This window comes from Vicugna pacos, chromosome 20 (genome assembly GCF_048564905.1).
Source record: "Vicugna pacos chromosome 20, VicPac4, whole genome shotgun sequence".
Taxonomy (NCBI): Eukaryota; Metazoa; Chordata; class Mammalia; order Artiodactyla; family Camelidae; genus Vicugna; species Vicugna pacos.
This window is the reverse complement of record NC_133006.1, coordinates 36404934-36432722: the sequence shown is the minus strand read 5'-3', so window position 1 is coordinate 36432722 and position 27789 is coordinate 36404934. Positions and strand designations below refer to the sequence as shown.

The following is a 27789-nucleotide window of genomic DNA, read 5'->3' as shown; positions in this document are numbered from 1 at the left end:
GCTACCTACTAAAAGGTGAAACCCTTTACCTGTGCCATGTAAAAAATACCCAGAAACTTGAGGGGGAAGGTATAGCTCAGTGGTAGAGTGCATATTTAGCATGCACGAGGTTGTGGGTTAAATCCCCAGCACCTCCGTAAAGGGAGGGAGGAAGGAAGGAAGGAAGGAAAGAACAAGCCAGTGTTGCTGTGGCTCCCAGCAAGATCTTTCAGTTACATGGAATATAAAAACTCACTGAAAATAATAAACCATCAATAATAAGAACAGAAGAGAGTTAAAAAAAAAAACAAACCCACAAAGTGATCCAGAATTACCAGCATGAAACTTAAGATCCTACGCAGAAGCTTTTGGACGACTGACATATAGAAACGTGTGTATAGCCCAGGCTACTTAAGACTCCATGGGAAACAATCTTGCTGAAGACAAGTTGATGATAAAAACTAAAAAGCGGGCAAGGAAACAGTGCTATGAGGGAAAGCCAGCAGACACAACTGGTAGAGAATTCAGAAACCACAGATCATAGTACAATCGAAAAGGGACTTTAAGTGCATATAAAATGTTCTAAGAAATAAATAGGGGCTAGAGAACAGAAACCATAAGCCAAAGTAGACATTATGAAAGCAGAGGCGGCAGATTTGAAAACGAGAAATGATTACTAATAACGAGGTTATTACGACACACAGATACCAGTACTTTCTTTTGGGCAAATTTTAGTCATTGGAATTGTATAACCACAACCTGTACTTTCACTTGAAATAGGAATGGAATTTGCCAGTGTTGACAAATGCGATAGCAAAATTATACTATGTAAGCTTAGTAAACATTCTTTTCCCTTAAGGAAATCTGACAAAACACATGAAGTCCAAGACACATAGCAAGAAATGTGTGGATTTAGGCGTCTCAGTAGGTTTAATAGATGAACAAGATACAGAAGAATCAGGTAAGGCTTTATTCCATATTTTTCATAAATGCTATTTACAATGTACTTTTTTTTGCATCCATACTCTTCTTTCCATTCCCACTAATGCTCTCAGTTCCTGTTTTCATTACCTCTTATTTATACTATGTGATAGACTCCTAAACAGTTTTCCTGTCTTTACTTTGTCTTCCCTCCTTTCCATCTCTTCCCCACTGATGTTAAGTTACTCTTCCTGAAGCATGTCTGATCATCCTGCTCCCTGCTCCGGGTCTTCCCTTGGTTTCCATTTGCCGACCAAATAAAGTTTGAGCTCTTGCCCTTACTTCCTCAAATTCCTTTATAATCCGATGCCTACCTACTTCTTCCGCCTTATCCCTCATTTCTCTCTTCCACCGGCCCTAACGCTTGAATGTCCTGCTCACCTGACCCTGATCTGGTTCTATCTACAACCCTCCCGGGAAGCCCCGCCCTCAGTCCCCACACAAGCGTGGCTCCCCGTCTGCTTTGGTCAAAATCTTACTTTCCTTCAAGATCTAGCTCAAATCCACTTGCTGTCATGAAGCCTTCTCTGATTTTTCCTTCCCGCACCAGTTGCGGGGAGAATTTTTCCCTTCTCTCAACACCTGTAATATTTTAGAGTTTACTCTCTGAAAGTATTGAATCCCTTTCTGCCTCTTTTTTTGTTTGTTTTTGTTTGTAATTTATCTGCTTACCTTACCTCCTTGCTGAGGTTCTCAAGCATATTATGAGCAGAAGTGATGACTGAGTAATACTTGCTTCATGTGTAACCCTTAGTTCAGCACCTTCCACCGAGCGGCTGCTCCGGAAATATTTGCGGAACAAAACATTCGTTTGTGTCCCCAAAATGTTTATTATTTTGAAAAAGTTAACTGGTTGTTTTCTTAACTCAACAAATAAAATTATTTATCTCTTAACCAATTTTGAGGGAAAGGAAACCTGTTCCTCTGTTCTGACTAATCAGACAAAAAGAATTATCTTTTGGTAAGACTTTTTGTTTCAACCTAAGAATTTATCAACGGAAGAGATAAATTTAAAAAAAAAAGTTGTCCTACTGCTTTTTTGAAAAATATCCTAAATTAAACATTTACCTTCTTGCTGTGTTTTAGTTAGTATGTCCTAGTTTGATGGAGAAAAAAATCCAAAGAGAAAATGGTGAGGACATCATTGAAAATATAGGCAAAAAAATTAGGTGCTTTTAATTCCACCTGACAACCAGTAGCAAACTAAACGAATCAGCCTGAATTTGTTTCTAAATATTCAAGAGAAGTGACTCACATCTTAAGTGTTACAGTTGATACGATTTAGTATTTTAAGCACAAGGAAAAGACTGCCTTTAATTTTGGGGAATAAACTTGATGTGTTCTTAACACAAGGAAAAGATAATCATAACAAACTTAGGACAGTAAGGAGGCTTTTCATGTTTTATAGACACTTTGATGCTTTTGATACATATTGGGGATGGCAGTACCAGGATGTAAAGGTACATCATCAAATTCACATACGGGTAACTTTTCTGTCCTAGGAACATATTTATTAAAAGCTGATTCTTGAATTGCTAGGAATTGAATTCTGTGTTGGTGTCTTTGTGTAAAGACACTTACACATTTAATAAAATTAATTTACCTAATAATTCTAATGTAAATAGTCTGTTTATTTTCTGCTCTTAGTAATCATGCACTAAATTAACTACCATACTATTTAAGTGGAAAAAAAGCCCTCTATTATTTATTTGCTTTATTGCTATTATGTTGAGCAATTCAGAATTGAAAAGTTAGGAAAAATGAGTAGCGGTTTCAGTGAGAGTATTTATTACCTGCAGACTAGAAAAAGCCCAAGTAGAGGGTATAATATGAAATGACTCATTTCTGAAAAACATATAAATGTAAAAAGTATTACGATTATATATACTCTTAGGTGTTTTAACTTAAGAAAATGAATCTTACAAAATATTAAGTAAAATGTCTGTAGAATCTTCTCAGTTGCCCAGGTAGTGTTACACCCCACGTTTACACAGGAGAACTAAGGTTGTTTCCATGAAGGATCGTGCACTGTTCAGACTGGCTGACGGACGGACTTACATACCTGTCCACTCACTTTGGTTGTTTCTCATCTCATTGCAGAAGCACTCAGAGCAGATCTTAGGTTATAATTCAGACTGGAGCTTAATTCCCAGTTCACGTGAGATCCTCTGGTAACACTGGGTAGTTCCAACCGTTTTTCTCTGTTTAATTTTTTTTAATTACTGAATTTAGCCTTAATGCACTCAAAGTTTTTTCACAGTTTTTATCAACTTGTAGCATAGAGGTGGCTTTTGCCAAGTACTGTGTCATACCAGAGGCCGCATAATTCTTTATGATATGCCAACAAAATATATTCCTCCATTGCTGCTCTATTACAGGCTTGGAATGTAGACATAAATGTGGTAAACGTTTGTCGTTCTAAACAAATGGTCTTGTTTTCCCTTTATTATTGTCTTTTCTGCTTTTAAAAGATTCTGAGGTTTTAAATACCAGAAAATGATGAAGACTTTTATTACATGCACTCATGTATTCACACCAGACTTGGTGATTACATTTTCTTGAATGTGCTTCAAGTCTTTTTCATAAATTCATTGTATTTTGGGGGGAAAAAAAAAGCTAAGTAAGGCATTTCACGTTAGGTGCAGTCCAGTCACTCCCCCTCCCGGGGCAAACACTAACTGCGCTTAGTGCAAACGTGCATGTCTCCATCCGTGCATAGCATGAGTTTTAAGTTTGTATTCTGAATTTGCATAAATAGTACCACCTGGTATGTGAGTATCTAGAAAATTCATTTTGCTTTATCGTTTTAAATTGTTCTCCAGAACAGTTTCTATTTCTGTACCTCCTTAACTATATTCTATGAATTGTAGTTTAGGGCCAAGTTGAAGGATGATAGTCTGCTGTCTTATGTTTTCTTGATGACTGTCCTAAGGTTGGAAATTATTATTCTTTGGGAAGAAGTTTCACTCCATTAAATTGATGATCATTAGAGATGGGATCTTGCTCAGCAATTCTTCACATACCTATGTGGAGGGAAAGCCGAGAAGCCTGCAGTGTGGTGCTGTGTGTTTGCAGGGTGTACTGTCTTTTCGTCTAACGCTAGCCTGGGGTACATGAGGTGTTCTTTTTCACTCTCTTGACTGGCTCCTCCTCATCTCCCCAGCCTCTAAGCATGGTGCCCAGGGCTGTGGTCTTAAATTTCTCATCCTTTCTGTCTATACCCCTTCCCTAGGTAATCTCATCCAGACTTCCGACTTTAACCACCATCTGTGTGACGATGATTCCAGTATTCACTCTGCACCTGCACGTCTGTCTGCCTCCTCACCATCTCCACTCGGATGTCTAATAGGCACCTAGAGTCCGATGTGCCCCAAACCCCTGGTTTACCCGTTACCTCTAAGAAGCACACTTCCCCTACGGTCTGCCATCCTTCCAGCTGCTAGACCAAAAATCTTGAACTCTTCCTTGATGTCCTTTGCCTCTCATCCACCAGTAAAAGCTCTGGCTCTCCCTTCTAAGTGTATTCAGAAGGCAACCGCTTTGAACCACCTCTGCCATCCAGCACTGGTCAGGGTGCTGTCGTGTCCTCTAAGTTGCAAGTTGCTTGCAGTAGCCCCTGACTAGTCTCCATGGTTCAACTGCTGCCTCTTCATGGACTGCTTTCAACACAGCAGCCAAAGTGGATTTTAAAACCTATGTCTTCACTTTGTTCAGAACCCTCCACCGGTTTCCTGTCTCATTCACAGCCGTGGTCTGCTGCGAGCTGTCGGCCCACCCCCTTTGCCCCCCACCGTCTCTGAAACCCAGTCCCTCTCCTCCCCTGCTCACTCAGCTGCAACCACACTGAGCTCCCTGCTTGGCCCCTGTCTCGGGCCATTTCTCCTTTCCTCTCTGGAGTGCCTCCCAACAGATACTGCAAGACACCCTACCATCTCTGCAGGGCTCCACTCACGACGATCGTCCCTGATCACTGAGCTCTTCCTGACCCTCCCTTGGGAAAAAGCGCCCCATTCTCTTCCTGCCAGGTTGTACTGACACCCTTCTGCTTTATTCTTCTATATAGCACTTACCAGCACCAGGTGTGCGTGGATGCGCAAGTGTATGGTTGTTTGTTATCTGTTCCTTTCAACTAGAAAATAAAACATAAAGACAGGGAGCTCTGTCTCCAGCTCTTGCTAAAACCGTAGCTTCAAGCAGTAGATGGTAAACAGCTGTTGACTGAATGGATGACTGAAAAAAGATGACCTATAACTTAAAAGGAAATAATTCAATATTGTTATTTTTGGAATTTGATGTATGAGTTTTCCATTAAATTCCTTCACTAAAATTAAGTGGCAGCTATAATAACAGTATTTAATGTCCTCATCTGTAGTGTTTACGTGATTTGACCGTGGTCGATACAGGTGTTGTCAAAGTGATGCTGGGCATGTGTTAGTTAATTTGTTATTTTTTGATTATTAGGTCAGAAGACTAGAAGATATTTTAGGTTATTCTGACTATTCTGTTTTTCATCCTCAGTAATGATCTGTCCAGATTAAGATCTTTTCTGTTTTTCAGTAGTTCCAGAGAAGAGTTTATTCTCTTTTAGATTGATTCATGTATTTATTTAGCATCTCCGTGGTTCAGTATATGCACAGTTCCTGCCCCAGGAGCTCCTCGCCCGCAGCTGTGAGGTTGGAGTGAGCTCTACGGGGTTCACTCCCTAAGGCTGGGATGACAGAGTGTATCCTGGGGGTTGGGGAGGGATGTATTTGTTCATACATTACTTTGTTTGAAAAAGTATTGATGAGGAGGGGTGGGGTACGGGAAGGCAAGCGGTTTGGACAGAGAGAGTTGTTTGGGCAAAAGCCCAGTGGCCGGGAGAGGAGAACTGGCATTAAGAGTGTGGGTGGGGCAGGAGAGAGTGGACAGGGCGCATGCCCAGATGGGCTGGGGGACGTGCATACTATGCAGAGAGTTAGCACGTTCCTTTAAGAAAGTCTGTCTTTTGTATCATCTGAAGTAATGTAAAGCCGTTGTCTCTTGAGTCCCATATACATCTGACTTGTAATCTGGATTATTTTCTCAAATGTTCTTGAAGAAAGGAAACAACAAATCTTAGGGCTTTTAATTTGTGTCCCTGGGATTTTCATTGCTGAGCCTTTTCCTGTTTGTTTCTACGTTCTGCCACTGTTTTATTTTATAGTGGGTATTTAGACAATAATGACTAAAAGCAGCATGATTTCATTAAGTGGATAGTTCCATTCAGCAATGACGATGACATAATACCATACAGCAGAAATCTTTTTCTGAAAGGGTGTTTTTATAAGCAGAGAACCTCAGTGTTCCAGCATCCCTCATTCTCCACGAGATGGAGTTTACAGGTTTGGGTGGAAAGTCTGCTAAGATTTTTTTCCTTATGACATCCAATTTTGTATATATATGTATAAATGTATAATGACTCATCTAGAAACCTTACTCTCCGTTTACTAAATTAGGGAGCATTACTTCTAACTTCCGCTCGGACTCAGCAGCACTCTGGTGTAGAACGTTCCCCATGGAACAGACTACCATAAAAGATACGGGCGCCACCTGTTCCTCCTTTAATGTTCCCGTATATGTTGCCCTGAAGAGCTCCGTAAGGACGCTGTAAGGAGTAGCAGCTCAAGTTATGAAGTGTTTCAAGTTATATCAGTTTGATTTTCCGAGGCAAAGTACAAATTATTAGCCATGTATTACTAGAAGTGGCTGACTTAAACAGGAGGGAGAATAAGTATTTTCACGTAGCACAGGTTTAAACTTTGCAATGTACATCGCTGGGAGAATGAAGCTCGGGTCTGGAGGTTGGTCAGTGCCAAGTGACCTGGCAAGGCTGGGCTCCCCCTGCCCCCTCCCTGGTCACAGAGGAAACCGCCCCTCTCAGGGATCAGCTCGGGGCCGAGTCCCTCCTGAGACTTCAGCCACATAGGATCCTCACCCCATCTCGAGATGCCTGCCTGGCAGTGTATTCCCCATTCTCCTGGCGCAGTAGATGACAATAATTGACACAACCGTATTGTGTAATGTAGGGTCTTTCCACACATAACTGGCTGTCTTTTCCCTTTCACGGTGAACAGTTTTATCAAACGCGTTTGTGTCATCCAGGGGCCGTGATACCATTTCTCGTATTCTTAATCTGATGTAACTCATATTGAGCCCAGTGCACAGTACAATGCTGGAAACCACTATGGGATTCCATTTGCAGTGTCTGCAATGAAAATTCAGGGCAGCGCTAAGGTTTGGCCTGTAGTCAGGTGCCACAGCAGTCATCACAGTTACCCTTCCCACCTGTTTTGCGAAAGGTGATCCCAGAGGCTTTTCAGGTGCCGCTCATTTTGCCCTCTCAGCTGCAGTTATCCAGAGATGTCTGGTCTGCTGCATGAGGAGTGGAAGTTTGAAATGACTCAGTAAACTCTTATCAACTGACTCTTGTCACCTAGGTTTTCCTAAACAGTCAGAATTCTCAATTATGCTACTAGATTACAGATGCCTTTAAATCACACAGTGATTTTTTAAAAAAGGAAGTAGCCAAATTCAGGAGCTACATGTCTTTTAGGAAACCAGTACTCTGAAGCGTCAAGTCGGGATCAATATGAAAATCTGTGACATTGTCTTCTCTAGATACTGAATAAAATTCCTAATTGATAGGCGCCTTCACATTTCTCATCAGTAGTGGGGAAGCAGTGTCAGAAGTGGAGTCCGCCATCCCCTTAAGAAGGACTGTTAGATTCAGCACACTTGTATGAAAGGCACATATCCCTAAGAGGTCAGTGCTAACAGAATGTGCAAGAACTTGGTACAGATACCTAAACCTTGATCACCTCAGACAACTGGGAAATGGGGTAAATTTTTTAAAGGGGAAAAAAAAACCTCACGAGGATGTTATCTGGGAGACCTGATTGTAAATGCCAGACTTTGCAAGATAGCACCCAGAAACCTAAGGATAGTGTTTTTAGGTTTATAGGAAAAATTGGGGGGCTTGGTCATTTAATTGACCTTTTCTGTAGCACACACATAATCATCAAGAAACACTGTCTCTGAGCTTTCAGTCATACAACAAAATTTGTTAAACGCTCTCTACAGGCTAGCTTTAATGCACAGTACCCACCATAATATTTGTTTTTTTAACACCATTACCATTTGGTACTACCTTGGCCAGCTGATGGTTTTCTGGGAAAAGTCCAAGTCTGTTCCCTAGTTGTGTTTAATTATGCCTTTATGTCTGCCTTGTTTTGTTTTTATCAAAGGCTTATTCTAGATTTGTTTCTGCTTAACTATTAGACTTCTTTTCCTGGTATGATCGTCAGTCTTTCTCTTTTTCTAAGTGTCCTAAACCCTTTCTCTGCTCTGTCCCAACTCGATACCCAGAATGTCATTCACCAGCATAATGTGCACATGCCCTGCGTGGTAGAGTGCTTAGTCTGGGTCAGTGTGAGGATGCTGTGACGAAGGACCAAGGACCCTGCCTTTTTGACTCTTTACTACACTTAGCATAGTTGGCTGTAGGGCTGCCTGTTTATCCTTCAGCAGATGAAAACCTGTTCTGATTTTCAGATGGAGTAAATGGAGAGATGTTGGGAAACACTTATTTTGAAGTAAGCAGAGGGAATTACACATTTATCTAAGGCAGCCACTAAAATTTGGACATTTGACATCTCACAGAAATTTCCATTTAGTTTAAAACTAGCAACTCAAGCTGTATCTAGTATGTGCTTATGCCAAGTCTAACCCCTCCAGCTGGCTGCACGTGGCCGTGTGTTCCTGTCACACAGAATTACACAGTCTCAGGAATCTTGTCCCTGTGTTCTTGGGGTGTTAGTAAATACTTTTTCCTTTTTACCTTTTGTGTCAAAAATCATACTGTCAGCTGTTTGCTTTTCATGCCTTGATCCAGAGAATGTTTTTGTCAACAGAATGCTGGGCGTCAATGCTAAGAATGTTAATACGTGCCCTCAGCTTCCAAACGGGGGGGAGCCGTGCAGAGTACAGCTGGAAACTATTCTTGTTGGGGGCTAAGTACTGAGGATAATGTGTGTAAGAAGATGGTTCAGGATTTAAAACCTATATCACATTTATCCTTAAAATCAATTAGGTGATTTTTTTCCCCCAAATGAAATTCTTTCGAAATGAAACCTGTAGAATACGTTTTTGTCACTGGGATTTTGATAGAAAACATTACTCCTTGTAAAAAAGAAAACCTTACGTGCACAATAAGAAGTATTCTTGATAGTGAGCAGCACAGATACCACCGCCTTTTGGTTTACTTCCTAAAGTTAACAAACGTTCAACTCTGGCCCATTGTATTGTTAAGATGAAAACATAGTTTAATAAAAACCCCAAACAAAACCATGGCTGCAGTAGTTGCAGGCTTTAAAAAACTTTCCCCAGATTGCTGTCGTTTGTCTGGATTTCAGAGTAGTTTTCCTAAACATATGAGAAAAACATAAACAGACAAATTACAGCAACAAAAGAATGTTCAAGGGGGAGGTGTCGCTCGCTTCCTGGGGAGCCTGAGGGGAGGTAGTCCTCGCTCCGCCAGCAGGGGTCGCTGTCCGGCAGCGATGGGAAGGCAGCTTGCAGTTCATCCAACCGAAACCCATTAGGGAAGTGGTTTAACTTTGGAGAAATGATACTGCTACACTGGATCCCTTCTTTTTTTCCCCTCATGAATTTAAATTCATAGAATAAAATTTCACTGAGTATTGGAAGGTTTTATTTATAATGAGTTGGGAATGTGTCTAGGAGCACGTAAATAGAAGTTTTATAGGCCATTTACTTAGGAATTTTTTCAGTATGCATGGGTTCCTTGTATCTGTTCTGGGGTCCCTGGGGGGTGCAGCGGTGAGCCACAGGCTGCACCCTCCGGGAACAGCACAGTCTGTATTGTACACACCAAGGAAGGGACAGTGTCGTATGACTAAATGTATCTTATTAGAATAACTACAGGACTTCTAAATACATAAAGAGCGGTTTCCAAAATCTGGCTTTGCTTTCTAACCATGTCTCAGTCTCGACTTCTGTGTGTAAAATGATATTTAGTATCCACTCTGTCACAGGTGGCTGTTTCTAAGTTTAAACATGACAGTAAAGATGTTGGCAAACTTTTTCTGTAAAGGGCCTGATAATAAATGCTTTAGGCTTATGGGCCACAGTCTCTGTGGCTGTGGCACAAAAACTGCCAGAAACTGTGTAAACGATGGCCCTGGCTGTGTTCTAGAAAACCTTTATGTAAAGGGACACGCTGGGGCCACACGGGGCCAGCAGCTGTGGAGTCGGGTGCCCTGTAGTTACTAAGCGGGGGGGGGGGGTCACTCACTATAGCAAAATGAACAGTACCACAAAGTCCAAGATGGCAGGTTTTGGAGCAGTTAACTGGTCTGTATTCCTGGCCATGTGATTGTGGACAAGTCATCTTTCCTTTCTGGGTCTCTATCTGCACAACGTCTGACTCGGCAGTAACAGCCTCCTCTGGGGGCAGGGGTTAAGGGGGCAGCACAGTAACATGAAAGGACCTTATTAGCCTGAATCCAAAGAGAGAGCAGGGGTGTGTGGGCTTTGTTTCAGTGCTGTGGATAATTAAAAGGATGCCGCTGTCTTAGGTCCATTTAGGTTACCCATCTTATCTTCTCTCCGTCACTCCAGAATAGCCACCCTGTTTAACAAATCTGTAATGATCCCAAATTCATTTTCAGGTTTCCAAACATTGAGAGTAGTCGTCCCCTTCAGGTTTTTCGAGACACTGCATGCAGAAAGAGAAACATTATTTGGTCCTTACCTTGGGGAAGGAAAACTCTAGGAAGGAATACCAGCTCTTCCTAAGTCCTCTGTGAGCTGTAGACACATGGCTCTGTCCAGGGAGGGAAAAAAGGTCCTGTGTGTCTCCCCACCCCCCACCCCATAATACTGCAAACCTTGGTCTGAAATTTGGTATCATCAAGGCAAAAACAGATTAAAATGGAGCCAAATAGTTTTTCCCCTTTCCCTATTAAAAAAAAGCATGTGGTACTTTTTATAAATCCTTCACATAAGTTGCATACACTAGAATTTTATATCTATATGTAAAATAAAACATAAGATTTATAATTATTCTTAAACTTCCATACTTATCATAAAATGCAGTGAATTTCTTGTGAAATTTAAGTTTATTAGTTTACATTCTTCTTGGGGATTGTATTTTATACATTCCACTATTCATAATACAATTACTTGAAGCTTTTAATGTTTGTACCTATAAATATTCAACTCATGTATATTTATAAGCTGGGTTATTGACTACAATTAATTGTTGACCTTCTTTAGATCATTCTGTTATGTTTTTATAATATGACATTCCAGTGTGGACTGTTCAGCACAGACTCAGGAACCAGACAGACCTGGGTTTGGATCTTGGCTCTGATACTTGCGCTGTGGTGAGCACTACACTTTAACATAATTAGCTGCCTTTTAAATTTTTTAAAAATCACTAAGAAAAAGTCAGATCCTTAATTAGTCCTTGTTTTTGTTACGATCAGATAGCACTGGTCTGTGTAGCGCAAAGCCAGATTCTCTTAAAGAGTCTGGATGGCTAGAACCCGAGCAGAGCCATTTAGGCTCATCTGCATAACTGAGTAAGATGCAAAAAAGAGGCACAAGACACAAGACAGGAATAGTTTTAAGTGCTCGATGTTTAAAGCATATATATGGGTTAAGGTATCTTTTGGTGAAATTTCCTGTGCTTTTAAATTAAACAAGAGAAGTGTTGGCATTTGTTTCAATTAATAGTTTCCTATTAAACAGGAAACAAAAAAATTGCTTGTCAGAAAGAGATGTCTTGGTGAGTATAGTAAGCAGGGAGATGGGAGACTGCAAACTTACCTAAATGAGACAGAATATTGGTGTCAATAGAGTAAAATAAAGATCCTGGAGCATTGGCAGATAGTTTTTTTTTTTAAATGTCATTTTTAAAAAGTTATTTTAGTCTTATATAAAAGTTGAAAAACTAGTAAGACAGTTCCTGTATACTCTGTACTCAGCCTCCCCTTATGCTAGCCTCTTCCATAACCGCGGAACATTTGTCAACACTAAGAAGCTAACCTCAGCTCAGTGTCACTCACTGAGGTCTGGGACTTCCTGCTCTTTCCACTGGCGTCCTTTGCCTGTCCCCGGCTCCCCTCCAGGATCCCACGTGGTGTAGTCGTCATGGCTCCCACAGTGCATTCCTCAGTCTTTCCTGACCTTGACATTTGTAGAGAGTACTGATCAGTTATTTTGTAGAATGTTCGCAATCTGGGTTTTCTGATGTGTTCATGGCTGGACTGAGGTTGTTCGTCACTGGGAAGGTGCCACAGGGTGACTGTGCTCCTCTCAGTGCGTCGTATCAGGGGAATGTTATGTCAGTGAGTATTGCTGCCTTCATTGCTTGGCTAAGGTGATGTCTGCCAGGACTACCTATTATAAACTGACTGTTGTTCCCCTTATAAATCTTTAAAACTTAAATATTTGCAGAGATACTTGGACACTCTGCAGATGGATCTTGCTTGTGGTAAGTTTCTTATGGAGTTTTAATTTATTAATGAGAATATTCTGCAAGGAAAAGTTACCATTTCTCCATTTGTTCATTCATCTGTTCGTTCACTTACATCAGTATGGATGCAAGGATCTGTATTTATTTGGGGTTACAACCCAGTACTATTGTTACTTATTGTGATGCTCAAGTTCTCATTGGCCATTGAGAGCTCTCTGAGGTCTGTTCCTGTTCCTCTCAAAATGCCTTTTTTTTTTCTTTAAGCAGTTCCTGACTTTCTGACACCCCAAGATACTCCAGCTCTGGAACTGACCATTTCTCCAGGGACCCTGGTTCCCTTTACTGGAGAATGGTATTTAGGAGCCAAGATACAGCCGCTGGGTGGTGTTCACAGCTAACCTGTCACTGCTTCTAGCCCCTCCCACTGGAGACAGCTGGGAGCTACATGCACGTATGCAGACTCATACCTGCACACACGTCTGTGTGTTCTGTATTTGTGTATGTGTGTCTGTATTTGTGTATGTGTGTATACACACATGCACCATACATGTGAGTGAGTATATGAGTCTATAGTGATAACTCCAACACCAATCTAGCACCACGGAGTTTATTCCTTTTTCTTTCACCGACAGTGAGAAACCTGATTCTCATCTACAATACGTTTACTGATTTGTTCAACTCTAGTATACCAGTAGACTGGCTCCGGAAAGGCTGACGCACCTGTGACAGGCAGACTCAGAATCACAGCAGTGTGTGTGTACAGCTCTTTTGTCTTCAGCCTTTGCATTATCTGGTCAGAACCCTCTTTGCCAGGGTTACCTAGGTCATGGTTATGGGGTTCATTTGTACTCAGTCACCTAGCTCAGCTTGCATTCCATCATAGGTTCCCCCCCCACATCTTGGTTATGTTATAATTTACACACTGTAAGATTCACTTTATGGTGTACAGACAGTCCTGTGGTCTTTGCCAATGCATAGGATTGTACGTCCACCCCTACGGTTCCACACAGGACAGTTCCATCACCCCGAAAGTCCCCTGTGCCACTTCTTTACAGACAACCCTCCCCTCCGCCCACCCACCTAAGTAACCCCATGCAACCACTGATCTCTTTTCCTCCCTGTATTTCTCTCTTTTCCAGAGTGTCGTGAGAGGAACCAGAGTAAGTAGTTTTGGGGGTCTGGCTTCTTTCGCTTAGCAGAATACATGTAAGACTCATCCTTGTTGTGTGAGTCAACAGTTCGTTCCTCTGCGGCTGAGTAGTATTCCACTGTATTGTCGGGCCATTGCTTCTCATCCATTGACCAGTTGATAGATATCTGCATTCCTTTCTATTTTTGGCAATTGTAAATGTTATGAAACATTTGTGTACAGGTTTTTCTGTGAATGAGGTTTCCATTTCTCCAGGGTTTGATACTAGGAGTGAGATCTCCCATATCTTCAGAAGTTTTATAGTTTTATACTTTATATAACCTATTTTGAGTCACTATTTGTATAAGGTGTAAGGAATATGTCATTTTTTGGTACACGTAAGCCCATTAGTTTTAGCACCATTTATTGAAAAGGCTGTATTTTCCCCATGGATTTGCCTTTGTCAAAACCTGGCTAACTGTATTTGTGTAGTTTTTGTCTCTGGACTCTTTTCTAATCTATTGATTGCTTACGTCTGACTTTCAGCCAGTACTGCACTGTCTTTAGTGTAAGTTCTTCAACTTTTCTTTTTCCAAAATTATTCTGGCTCTTCTAGTTTCTCTTTTTTCCCATAGAAATTTTAGAATTAGGTTGTCAATATCTACAAAATGCTTTTTAATAGAACTGTATTGCATCGATATATCAAATTGGGGCAAAATGCTATCTTAACAGTATTGAAACTTCTAACCTATGAATCGAGTATACTTCTTCATTTATTTCCCACATTTAATTTCTTTTTTGTATGTGTTTTGTAGTTTTCAACATATAGAACCTGCACATTTAAAAATTTATACCGAAGTCTTTCATTCTTTTGGTGCTAATATAAATAATGTTGTATTTTAAATTTTGAATTCCAGTTGTTCATTGGTAGGGTGTGAGAATTTTTCATATACTTCCTTACTATACTTTTAATTTGTATAGGGTGTGCAGTGATAGCCCCCCTTTCTTTCCTAATGTTGGTCATTTGTATCTTTTTTTTTCTTTGCCAGTGTTAGTAGAGATTTGTCAATTTTAATAATTTTCCCCCAAAGACCCAACTTTTTGTTCCATTGGCTTTTTCTGTTTTTCTTTGGTCAGTTTTCTTTCTTTTTTCATCTCTATTATTTCCTTCCTGCTCTTTGCTTTGGGTTTAGTTTTATTCTTTTTCTAATTTCTAAAGATGAGAACTTATTTGAGCACTTTCTTTTCTAATAGAAATGTTAGATATAGTAAATTTCCCACTAACCAGAGCTTTAACTGCATCCCACAAGTTTTGAATTTCATATTTTAATTTTTATCCAGTTCAGCATATTTCTAGCGTTCCTTTGACATGTCCTTTTTTTACCCCGGGGCTGTTTACAGCTGTGTGTGTAATTCTGAAGTGTCTGGGGCTTGTTCAGGCATTTTCCAGCTATTGCTTTCTAGTTTAATTCTGTTTTTATCCAAAAACATACTCTGTATGATGTTTATACATTGAAATTTGTTGAGATTGGCTTGGTAGCTCAAAATATGCTATATATTAGTGAATGTTCCGTGTACACTTATAAGGAAAGCATATCCTGCTGCTGTTGGATGGAACGTAACTGTTAACTAGATCTAGGGGGTTGATAGTGTTTTTCAAGTCTTCTGTTCTTTCTTACTGATTTTCTGTATACTTATTTCATCAATCACTGAGAGTGGAGTGTTGAAGTCTTCAACTATAATTGTGGATTTGCTTACTTTTTGTTTTAGCCTCATTAATTTTGAAGCATTGGTTTAACTGCTACATATTTACTATTGGTATGTGTTCACAGGGAGGTAAACCCTTTATCATTACATAATATTCCTGTTCATCCTTGATAATATGTGTCTACTTCGATATTAGTATATAGTTTTTTCAGTTGTATCTTAATGTTTTAAGGAACTTCTTTCTCTAAACTTTACTTTCAATCTATTATGTCTTTCTATATGAAGAGGATTTCTCATACACAACACAACTTGGGACTTGCTTTTTTATCCAGTCTGTCAATTTTTCTTTTAATTCATGTGTTAGACCAATCCTTTTAATGTTATTTTTCATGTAGCTGGAACAAAATCTACTCTTGCCAGCTATTTTCTATTTGTTTTTTTCCTTCTTTGTATGCCTAAAACATTTTTATGGTTATATATATTTTCTCCTATTGACTTGTCTTTTAAGAAAATTTAGTTGTCTGCCTTCAAATATTACATGTCATATAAAGACTTTGTAACAGTATATTCACAATTGCTTCTTTCCATCCTTTGTGCTATTGTTGTCCTATCTTTTACATTTATACATGCTGCAAGCACACGGCACAGTTACTACCATAGACATTATCTTTTAGAATGAGCAATTTAAAGGTTTTAAAATTTTTTATCTTCATTTATTCTATTTCTGTTGTTTTTTTTTTTGAGTAAATATGAATTCCCATCCAATACCATATTCTCTCTGCCTAAAGAGCTTCCTTTCACGTGTATCATCCAGTAGGTCTGCTGGCACTGGAGCGCCCAGTCTGTGTTTTCTAAGAAATTCTGTATTTATCTTGCATCTTTGAAAACTATTTTCAATGGGCATAGAATTTTTTGTTGCTGTTTTGTCACCGTTACCGTGTTTCACTGGTAGCACTCCATTTTTTTCCTCAGTTTCCATCTTGCAGCTGAACCTCCCACTTGTTATTGTATGTTGTTCACCTTTCTCACTAAAGCCTTTAACTTACCAATTACTTCAAATTCTCTGAAAGTTCTTACATCTGTATCATATGACTGGTTCTGATTGCTTTTTCTATGGCTTTTCTTGCCTTGTAATTTTTGTTGAAAGCTAGACGTCTTGTGGAAGACAGTAGAGACTAATGTAAACAGTTTTATGCCTGACAAGGAGCATGCCCCTCCTGCTAGGCCTTCTGTGAGGGAGTTGGAGCTTCTCTAGCGAGGAGTTAGATTGGACTGGAGAGATTTGTTGTTAAGGCTACCATCAGAGTACCAGGAGCTTGATTCCTATAGAGACACTTTTTACTTGGGATGGGGGTTGGATTACAAGAGAAATGCTTGTTTGGTTCCAGTTTTCAGTCTTTCCTTTGTGCTGTGCCTCAGAGGGCTTACACATTCTGTTCTTCTGTTCCCCTCCCAGCAGTTTTTTTTGCTCTAACCGCTCATTTGAAGCTCCTTAGCTCAGCATTAGGAGGTAGGAAGGTGAGATGCTACCTCTCTTCTGCTCCAGCCTGTCTTCTGCGTGCACCATGTTCTCAGGTCTCTGGGCCTATTGCCCTCTCACTGTTCTAGCCTCCCTCAGCTGTTATGGTAGACTCAGCTGGCACTCTTGTCCCTCCTTAAAGAGTAGTATTTTTTTCTACTTATCCCCCCTCCCGAATGTAGTAAGTTTTCACCTGTGTCCTGGGGGCAAGAATGCTCTGTGCCCTTCTCTCACAGGATAAAGTGTTTGTTCCCTGGTGGAGAGAGGGGAGATGGACCCGGGTGGAGTTCCTTGTTCCTCCTAAATGGCTGCTGCTCCTCTCCCCCAGATCGGGACCACACTGGATACTCAGTGCTCTTTTCTGGAGTGCTTGAGTGGTGTGCATAACACACAGCCTGCAGGAGAGTTGTAGCAGAGGATTCCGAGTCCTGCCAGCCCACACTTGGCTCTAGACAATCTGTCAACCATTTAGCTCAGCTCCTTTGACCAGTGTCCTGTTGCATCTACCTCAGATGACACAAGCTTGTGTCTCCTCTCTTCCTACAGACACTATCTCTATGTTGCTAGAGTTTGGGTTATTTGATTGTCTGGAACTTCAGCCTTATGATGGGTTAGGGAAAAGATGGAAGTTTAAAGTTAGGCCTGTTCTAACAACAGTTTTTTTTTTTTTAAGGTAAAGCAAGTACCATCCTAGTCATACTTGACTTAGCAGCAAGGTTGGCCTCTGATGAAATCAGCCTTTCTTTCCATTTAACTGTTCCTGCCAGTCAGTCCTCTGATTTCTTGGATTTTTTTCTACTTTATCCTTTGAAAGAAAAGTTCTTTCTTATTAAAATCACTAAAAATATACCTGATTTGGCACTAATGTGGCAAATTCAGAACTTATGGGGAATGACAAATTTTAGAATTTCAAACATCAGACAAGGTAAAGGAGAGGTATCTGAGGCAGGAGTCAGGGCATCTACCCAGAAATCACCCGTTCCGTGTCCGGCGTGGGCTTCTGAAAGGATTCAACAGATTGGTGTTATTGTATGTATTATTTTACAGCAAGACAGTGGAACCCATAAAGCAAAAAAGACTTACGAAATCACACATACTAAAGGAACCTAAATGCATATCTTTTGTCTTTGAATGTTTTAACACATTGATTGCCACGTCACCGAAATCTGGGTGACAGCTGTGTCCTCGGGGGCACCCGATCCATAGTGGGTGATCAACATGTCAAAACAACATACAAGTTCTAGTCTGTTCTATCATCCTCAAATGTTTGGGCATTGATGCTTTTTTCTCTAAGAACTTATCTTTGTAATATAGAAAGTAAATTAATATGCAAACTATTTGGAAAACCGAGGAAATATACCTATTAATTACTTCTCTGTTTACATATTTTTCTCTTCAAAAAGTATATGTAAATGCAGGTATCACAGCTAAGCTGCATGTGGTCTAATGCCTTTATTATAGTTCAGTGACAGTGAGTTGGGATAGACATTTAACTTTATAAAGTTTATTAGTTTTTTAAGGGAAATGCATGTAATTTTGCAAGATTTTGAATAGATAAGGTTTTCAGTTTAGTTTCACATGAGCTTACAAGAATTCTTAAAGTATTCCCTGAACTATCTTGAATAGTTCTTGTTAAACAGCCTCACATGACATTGTAAGGCTGAAGATATTAATAATGTTTAATTAATGTTCCCCTTCTTGTGAGAAGTGGGTTGAATCATCATAGAAAAAAAAATGGGAAAATTTAGCACCTTAGTTAAAAAAAAAAAGGTAGAGATTAAATATTAGAGACTATTACTACCCAGAGGAAGTAGAAACATCTAAAATACTATTCAGATATTAATGATAATTAGTCTGTTTACAAATATGAAATGCCATCAGTTTGTTTTTGTTTTAATTTTTCAATAACTGGGAGATACAACCGAGCAGAGAGACAAGAGCTCAGGAAAAGAGTTGAACTTAACTATTAAATTTGGGGGGGGTAGTTCATTCTTACTTGGGGGGTTTACAAGTCTACCTGAGGCCCTTATTTCTAGGTTTCCTTATGTATCGCCCCCCTCTGGCGCTCAGGAGTTCACGTGCTGCATCCTTAGGGAAGCCTGTCCTGGCCACGCGCTCTATCGGCCTCGCTCCCGCGTTCCTGCCGCCCGGACCGCCCTCCTCCCCGTGTCCCTCTCCTCGACTAAACTGTGGGCTCTGTGGGTGGAGCCCTTGCCTTGACTGTTCCTCCCTGTGTTGCCAAGCTTATGAAAAAGAAACGATTGTATTCGTCCACTTGCAAAACATTCTATAACATACTCTCGGTTGTTTTTATCAGATGAAAAACAGCGCTTCACTTACGAGCGGTCAGGATATGATCTGGAAGAATCGGATGGCCCCGACGAGGAGGATAACGAGAATGAGGATGAGGATGAGGACAGCCAGGCCGAGTCGGTCCTGTCCGCCGCCCCCTCCGCCACCGCCAGCCCGCAGCACCTGCCAGCGAGAAGCAGCCCTCAGGACCCTGGGGGTGTGGACGAGGACGGCAGGATTCCCGAGTGCTTTCCGGGGGGACACACGGACCCGATGGACGTGCTGCCCAGGGCGCTGCCCACCAAGATGACCGTGCTGAGTGCCGTGCGGTCCGACCACGGCAGGAAGACAGGGTCCCCGGAGAGGAGCGGGCAGCAGGCTGCGGGAGACGAGGAGGCGGCGGCCACTCCCGCCGACTCTGCCAGGTCACCTGAGGCTGCGCCCCGGTCCCCATGTCACCAGATGTCTGTAGACTACCCTGAATCCGAAGAGATCCCAAGGAGTTCTGTGGCAGGAGAGGTTATTGCTTTAACACAGGTAATACAGTGGGTGGTTGTGGTTTTCCTTTTGTTTAACCTATGAAATATGGAGAACCTAATGGCTTAAGAAAATAATGTACTTAAGTTACTCATTTATAGCTAAGTCCATTTCTTTAACCTGATTTTTTTGTTCTATTTAAGGCTAAAGGACATTTGTCCTTTGGATTCTTGTTAGGTATTTTAGTCAAGAGTTCACACATTTTAAATCTGAAAGAACCAAATGGATCTTTCAACATACTCATTTATCATTACTTGCATTTTTAAGGAAAAGCCTTGCCATAAAAGATGTGTATGTGCCAGTGGAGAACATGTCTTGGGACCTGTGTATTCCATGGCTTACTCTGCGTTCTCCCACTGGCACTGGTGTGATAGATTTGTACTAAATGGTCCCAACATTTTGCATTTGCCTCTGTTGGCAAGGCAGCTACCAGTTTCCGTGGCAAAGTTAATGTGAACCCAAAAACGTATGGAGAAGTTCACTTTGCTTAAATGATCCAATCGCTGTGGCAGCTTAAGAAAGCTTCCAGCCCAAGAACTAGCTCAGGGCCAGACTCAGGCCTCGGGAAAGTCACCCTCCTGTGAGCTGAGAATGATTTCCTGCTTTTACAAACCGTGGTGGAATCCAGGGAATTCTGTGAGGAATCCATTCGGTTCATTCTTCCCTCTCACTGATAGGTCTCTCACCTGTGTGGACTGATGATCACAATGGGATTTATTTCTAAACGTGACAGAACTGGGTTTGCTGGGTGCCACTGCTGAAAAAGACTGTGAAAGTCTGGATTCCTATAGACTATCCTACATTAATATAACAAATTATATACATATTTAAATTATATTCATATTTAAATTAACATACATATATAGCTCCTATAATATAGATACTATCACAGAAGAGAGCTAATATTTAAATGATAATCTTAGGTGGAAGGGAAGATTGGTAATATTTATCCCTTCTAATACCATTTCATTACCGTCATACTAGTCACCTGTGCCCTAAGCATCTCTTAACCCCAAATCTCTCACACCTGCCAGGGTCATAAATCTGGTTTTCAGTAGACATTTCATACACTTACGAATGAATGAAGGAACAAAGAAAACTGCAGACAGACCTTTTCATTAATGACAACTCTTTACTGCATAAATGAATAAGCTTCCAGTTAATTTTTCCCCCAAGTGAACACTCACTAGCCAACTAATATTTCAAAATTTCTCAGTAACTCCTGATTTCCAAAAAAGAGTGGAATGGTGGTGCCCGCAATAACAATGATGGAAGAATGTAATTATGGCCACCTCTCAGTTCGTTTTAGTATAAATGATACGCTATCCAGGAAATATGTTTGAAAAATGTAAACTACTGTACAAAATTTGTTGCTGTTATTTGTACTAGAAAAGTAAAGGTGGAAAGGTGTAATAGGGTTTTAGTTGGAAATTTACTTTTTAATCAAGATAATTTTTAGCAAGCTTATAATTCCCATAAAAATTTATAAATGTACATACTTTTACCTCAGAAGGCAGACTTCACAGGAGCTAAAAAAGGATTCTTCCGTCTTGTCTTTTAGAGCCCATCATCTCCGAGGCCGCCGCCTCCTGCAGCCCAGCGCAGCCCCCAGACGGGAGGGGGGCCTCCTCCAGCCTCCTCGCCGCAGCCCGCGCCTCCAGCGCAGAAGCTCCCAGGAACGCTCCATCCGCCACCAGGCCTGCCTTCTCCCCAGACCCATCTGTTCAGCCACCTTCCTTTACATTCCCAGCAGCAGTCCAGGACTCCTTACAACCTGGTCCCCGTTGGGGGAATCCAGGTGGTCCCTGCTGGCCTCACATACTCCACCTTCGTCCCCATCCAGGCGGGGCCCATGCAACTGACGATTCCTGCTGTCAACGTCATTCACAGAACCGTGGGCCCCCCTGGGGACCTGGCCGCAGAAGTTTCTGGCACCACAGAACCCGCCGGAGTGACTGAATTAAGCAGCGTCCTGCCCTGTATTCCCATCGGCCAGATCCGCGTTCCAGGCCTGCAGCCCCTGAGCATGGAAACCGTCAACCTGGTGGGCGCCCGGCCGCCCGGCATCGCCCTGAAGGCCGTGGGGCTGCAGGTGCTGACCGCCGACCCCTGCGGCCAGGGCAGCCCCGGCCCCCCGGCTCCCGTCCCCGGCCTCCAGATCCTCAACATAGCCTTGCCCGCGCTGATCCCCTCGGTCGGCCGGGTCCCCGTGGACACCCCCGAAACGCCCGCTACCCAAAACCGAGCGCGGGAGGCGCAGCCCCAGCAGCCGCCCGCGGCCGGTGCGCAGCAGGGAGGCAGGACCACGTCGCCGCAGGGCTCACCGCGAGTCCGCCGGGAAAATGCCAAGAAGGTTCTCGATCTGCCGGCCCCCGCCGGAGACCACTCCAGGCTCGAGAGCTCCAGTCAGAGGGGCACGGGGAAGACTGGCCCCGTGAACCACGTGACGCCCCAGCACGAACCCCCCTCCCGGCCCGGCCAACCGACCTCGGCGCCCCCGCCGGCCCTCCCCCTGGACAGACGGGCGCCGCGGCCCCCCGCGCCCCCGACCCGCAGGCAGGCGGCCCCGCAGCTCAGCGACCTCAGCAGTGACGACGACGAGGACAGGCTCGTGATCGCCACCTAGGGGCCAGGTACTGGGGGGTTGGGATGCTGGGTTTTTTTGGTTTTTTTTTTACATAACACTTAAAAGGTTTCTTTGAAAACCCTCCTTTCCTTAAAGCACATTTTTCTGACAAACTCATGACTCATCTTTGTGCAATCATGAACTTTTGACCAATAATTGTCGTTTTGTGTCAGCTCCAGCCATTTTTGTACATGTTGTATAGACAATTGTGCCTTTTAGGAGTTTTATGTTTAGGAACTGTACAGATTGTTGAATATCTATATACATAAAATATATATTATATATGTACATGAAAACCAGGTAGTTATTTGTGTTTAGCAAGAGAAACCTGTCAAATAAATCAAATGATTAAATTATATGTTGCACTGTTAAATATGAATTTTTATGGCTGTGGGGCAGTTTGTGTGTAAATTAGTATGTAAACTCCATATTTATTGTATTCATATTAGTCTTTGAAAATGGGTCTGTCCTTCTTGTGTAAGACAGTAACTTTACACTTCAGACAGATTTTCCATGTTATGAAATGTTTCAGTAAAACATTGTTTACTGACTTTACCAGTGCTTTAGCCGTGCCTTCTTTACATCATGTAGTGACCAGCAACCTGCATTCATAAAATAGCCCTAGGTTAACATTCCTTTCATGCTCACCCTCCTCCCCCATTTAGCCAGGAGACCAATTTTTCCATTTGCGAGGAATAATTCTGTAGCTGTTAAATTATTGTAAGAATCAGTACTTAAGAACACTCCGCAAGTACACACAGAATACAGCTGGAAACGGGCAAAGTTCCTAAATGTGGGTACCATGACTCTATGTTAACGAAACAACGGTCCTGAGCTTGGCTCAGGTGAGGCCCATGAAACCCGCCCTTAGGCTCCAAACTGGGTCTGTGCACGAGTCACAAGCTCCCTCTGCCCTTGTCCCACCCGGAGAGCCCTGTCCAGGTCCAAACCATAGACAGTCCACGATCCACAGAAGAACCAAGTTCAGACTTCCAATTACTTAAGGTGACTCTTGAGAAACACTGTCCTGAGAGGCTTAAATTTACTCACTCAGAAAAACGGGGAGGGAACCCGCAATTACCACTGCAGTGATGTGCATTATTATCTGAGTATTATAGATGCTAGATTTGTAGAAAAAATGTTTTACTGTTGGAATTTGAATATTTAGCACATTATTAAGGCAACGTGTTCATGTTCCTAAAGGCCTCCTTCAGGAAGATTTCAGCGGTGTGAAGTTGCTGAGATAACAGTGGGCTGGGGAAGATACCCTAAGGAATCTGGAGGCTTGCTGATAGCCAGCCCCTGCTTCAAATCTGGGACTTTGGGAAAAGTACTTGTCACCTCAGCCCATGTGCTCCAGTCTGGGGCTAAAACGTGCCCCAGCCCTAACAGGCTCTGATGGTCAATGATGCCTTTGATGCATGCTGCAATCTGCACGTACACCTTCCCACAGATTAAGTAACAAAATTCTCAAAAACAATAAAACTACATTTTATATTCTAAGATGTATTTTAAAACAATTCTGGGGCACGGAGGATATAGCTTAAGTGGTGGAATGCATATTTAGCATGCACAGGGTGCTGGGTTCAATCCGCAGTACCTCCTCTAAAAATAAATAAATAAATACACCTAATTTACCCCGCCCCCAACAAAAAGTTTAAAGAAAAAGAATTCTGGAAACTTCTATCATAGGAATTGCATTGCTCTAACAATGTAATTATTGAAAATGAGGTCCATTATCTGTCAGATTTCTCAAAGTAAGTTTTAATGTTGCATCACACCTTTTTATAATTTTAAGGCCCCAAATTTTAAAGCAGTGTAATAAACACATCCTTGTTTCCTAATCACATTTTAGGTAGATATGACGTACCTAAATTCAAAAGTAATGCTAAGATTTTGGGCACTGAGGGTTTTTTTAGTTTATATAGACAGAATTTTCTTAATTTGAAGAATTCCTCCATTTAACCTACTACATACTAAATGTGATGTATTTGGTTACTCCCTTGACAATTTCATAATGCTGTAATATAACCGTAGGCTTATTTTATACTCTTGACTTTTTAAGATTCATTACATAGTACACATATCTTTAGTATTACTAACTATAGTGCTTTCATGTGACTTTCAAATATTTTGCTAGCATTTGAAATATGCAGCTAAATCAGAAACATCAAAGTTTGTGCCATTATATTTTAAAGTAGTCACATGAACAAAATATAAGGGAGTAATTTTCAACTGTTTCTCCAAAGTTGACTTTTCCCAAGGAGCAAGTCATTCTCAAATATGACTTAACAAATTACTTACAAGTAAGCCAGAGAGCTGGGAGACTACATTTGACTTTTGTAGTACTGTCATGAAAGACCCAGGTCAGTACAGAACTAGAATTCAAGGACATAGCAAATCTCTTTTAAGTTATTGTCAAAACAGGTGAAAAACATGTGAAACAACTTTAGTATCTTCTTGTATGAATCCACTGCAATGACACCATCTGAAGTGTGGGAAATTTCAGAAGAACCAAAGGTCTTTTTTCTAGTTTTCAAAGCTAGTACATCTGTTTTATGAATATTTGTTATAAATTAACATAATTCAATGGCACTAAAGTAACTTATTTTCATTCCCTAAACTTTAAGCTACAATGATAATTATTTCAGAGATTTGATCAACTGGTAATATTTAATATAGATTTTCTTTCTTTTTTAAAAATAATACAGCCATGATTTTCCTTTCACAGAAACAGTATAAACAACACTTTTCTTAATGATCTCTGACCTGAATTTTAAATAGTGGCGCTAAATAAGGATCAGGGACGATTATTTTTTGTTGGAAGATGGTCAAGGTAGGTAACATTTCTTTCCTGACGCATGCTAAAGGCAAAATATATGCTCTTTTCTGTTTTTAATGTTACATTTTGGGATGAAGTTTGAGATGAAGTCGAGATCATTCTGAGATCAAGCACCACCTAAAAGGTAACTTTCATTGGAGTAATCTTGTTTCAAAACCATCTATAAATTCTAAACACAGGATATTAAATCTCCCTAAGACTGACTTCCCATGACTTTGGAGAATTTTCTATTTAATATTGAATGAAGGTTATTGTGTAACATCTGTAACAAATATTTTAATGACAGTAACTTCCTGCTGTCATAACCAAAAAAAAAAAAAATTTAAAGGATAGTGCAATATTTTTCTCTACAAATTGTAAAATCTGAAACTTCATGAGACTCTTAGAAATATCTAGAACCTTGCACACTCAAGGTACAGTGCAAGGCACTGTAGGCATAAGAATTAAAGCAGAGACACCTGCCCTTAAGTGTTCCCTGTCCTCTGAATCATGGGTAGGCTTGGCAAAGATGCTCAGGCACCCAAAACGCAACCAATTCCAATACTATGCAAGATACAGACAGAGTAAGAAGGCACACTTCCTATCCTGAAGGAGCAGGCCTGCTTAAGAGTTAGGCCACAGAGACTCAAATGAGCCCGCACACATCTTAGAAACCACAGACTATGAACATTTTGAAAGGCAGGAAAGTTATTGCCTTAATAATTAAAGAATGATTTATGTATGTTGGGGATTGCTAGATTTTTTAAGGAGATACAGGATTGGGACTTAAGAACAGAGATGATGCTAAGCAGTAGAACAAAAATAGAGTAATGAAGGTGGAAGTGAACATGTTATTTAAAATTCTGCAGGGAACAGTAAGTGGAAGAGAGAGGTTTCACTGAGATTTTCAACAAATGAGGATCAGCATCCAAGACTGGACTAACTGGAGAGATGATATGAACAGATGCTCTGGCACTTGCATTGAAAAAAACTTTTAAAAGGTAGCAGTTTCATGTATACGAAGTTCAGAACATGCCATCCTCATCCCTTCACAAAAGATTTTAGCAATACAGTATTTAAACCCAGATAACAGATATCCACACTCTATACCCTTATGAACAGAGCATCATGGGAGTATTCTTCCTAACTGGGATTTCTGGACTCGAAGTGTGAACAAGACAAAGGAGTCTATTTCGAGGCCACTTGGCTCCGGAGGCAGGACAACCTGGATGGTTCATCATAATAGCTAAGAAGGCACTTAAGGAGAGTCACAGCAGCAGAAATGTAAAGAATAATTGTAATACATAATAATAGTTGTCTTTTCATCCAGTAATGGAGAGAGTTTGGGGATTATCAAAAGAGAAATCAGACTATTAGAGAAATTTCAGGTTTCTATTGATTTTTGTGTAAAACCAGAATTAACCTCACAGCAAGCAGCCAGTGGGCATTCACGGCTCACAAACTAAAACTCATATTGGTATACTGATCAGGCATCAATATTAGGAACATATTTATCTTTAAGGGAGACTGCAAGATTAAAAATGCTGGTATTCACACCAATCCTTTAAACCATGTCGGGATCAGCCGGGGGAGGGAACGTTTACCTGGTCTTCCCTCCACTGCATTCGGAAGCGAGTTCTGAAAGAGCACCGCTTCCCAGGGCTTGGCTGCTGGGGGCCTGATCTGCTCCACCAAAACACTGAGGCAGTGGCCCACCCACATTCTAGTATCAGGGAGAAGGACCAAGGGCTGTTTTTCTTAAAGTCATGAATCAAGTTTGGCTTATTTTGTAGTTTGGGCCTTTTCTAAATTAAAAAGTCCCCATGACAAATAACAAAAGTATTTCTCATTGCCCTGCTTTGGTTGTCTGAGAAGTTAGGGCTCTCGCATTCTAATGGGTTACATTAGAAATTAAGGGTTTAGGAGTGATGGTACAGCTCAGTGGCACAGCACATGCCTGGTGAGCATGAGGTCCTGGGTTCAATGCTCAGTGCCTCCATTACTGAGGTGGGGGCAAGATAAAATAAAAAATAAAAGCTTTTAAAAAAAGAATTTATTTCAGGACTCTGAAGAACTATTCTTCTAAGGCACTCAATTGTGGTAGCGATGGGGAAATGATGGAAGAACGGAAGGTTAAGGATCTAGAACATCTTAAATTTTATTTCCCCACCTCAGGCCATATACCTGAATTAGTTACATCTTTTCAGAATCAGATAATTATGAAACCTCAAATTAAAGGTGAAAATCTCTTGGCTTACAAGGAAATGATAAAGTAGTTTTCAAAATTAGGTAAATTGTCTCTAAAGGTATTCATTCATACAGATTTAAATTTTGAGATTAGACACAGTCATGCTCCATTGCTACCATGATAGTATCTGATGAATGAGTCACATTATATATAACGCAGTGTTTCTAATTTTAACAATTATGCCAAATACCATATGATGCTATCCGCATTTATGGTTGAGAAAATGTCTCAGGGTTACAAAGCTAGTTAAGGAGTGGTGCTATGATTTAAAACTCGGTCTGTTTCTTTTCTATTATACCATGCTGCTTTCAGTAATGATTTACAGTAATTAGGTCGTATTGTATTCATTTCTAGGTGAAAGTCTACTTAGTATTCATAAAACATCCCATTTAAATTTCTTACTGAAAAGAGTATGTCCAGTGCCAGGCA

At 41.0% G+C, this 27789-nt stretch overlaps 1 protein-coding gene across 27 annotated transcripts in view; it reads left to right on the top strand.

The window, feature by feature from the left end:
* The window catches only part of HIVEP1 (HIVEP zinc finger 1), a 224579-nt gene that overhangs the window by 177852 nt on the left and 18938 nt on the right, over positions 1-27789 (top strand). For 20 of the 27 annotated variants that reach the window (XR_012062373.1, XR_012062375.1, XR_012062374.1 and 17 more), the window contains 6 exons: positions 839-940; positions 19154-19665; positions 21227-22298; positions 25023-25127; positions 25982-26113; positions 26235-26396. Coding sequence is in view for 1 of the 27 variants with exons in the window: in XM_072945677.1 (XP_072801778.1) it covers positions 839-940; positions 19154-19665; positions 21227-22291 (1679 nt within the window). In the remaining 26 variants the exon portion in view is untranslated. Of the gene's footprint in view, positions 1-838; positions 941-19153; positions 19666-21226; positions 22847-25022; positions 25128-25210; positions 25258-25981; positions 26114-26234; positions 26410-27789 lie in introns of those variants that run through there. The other 7 variants (XR_012062380.1, XR_012062381.1, XR_012062396.1 and 4 more) reach the window with 7 other exon arrangements.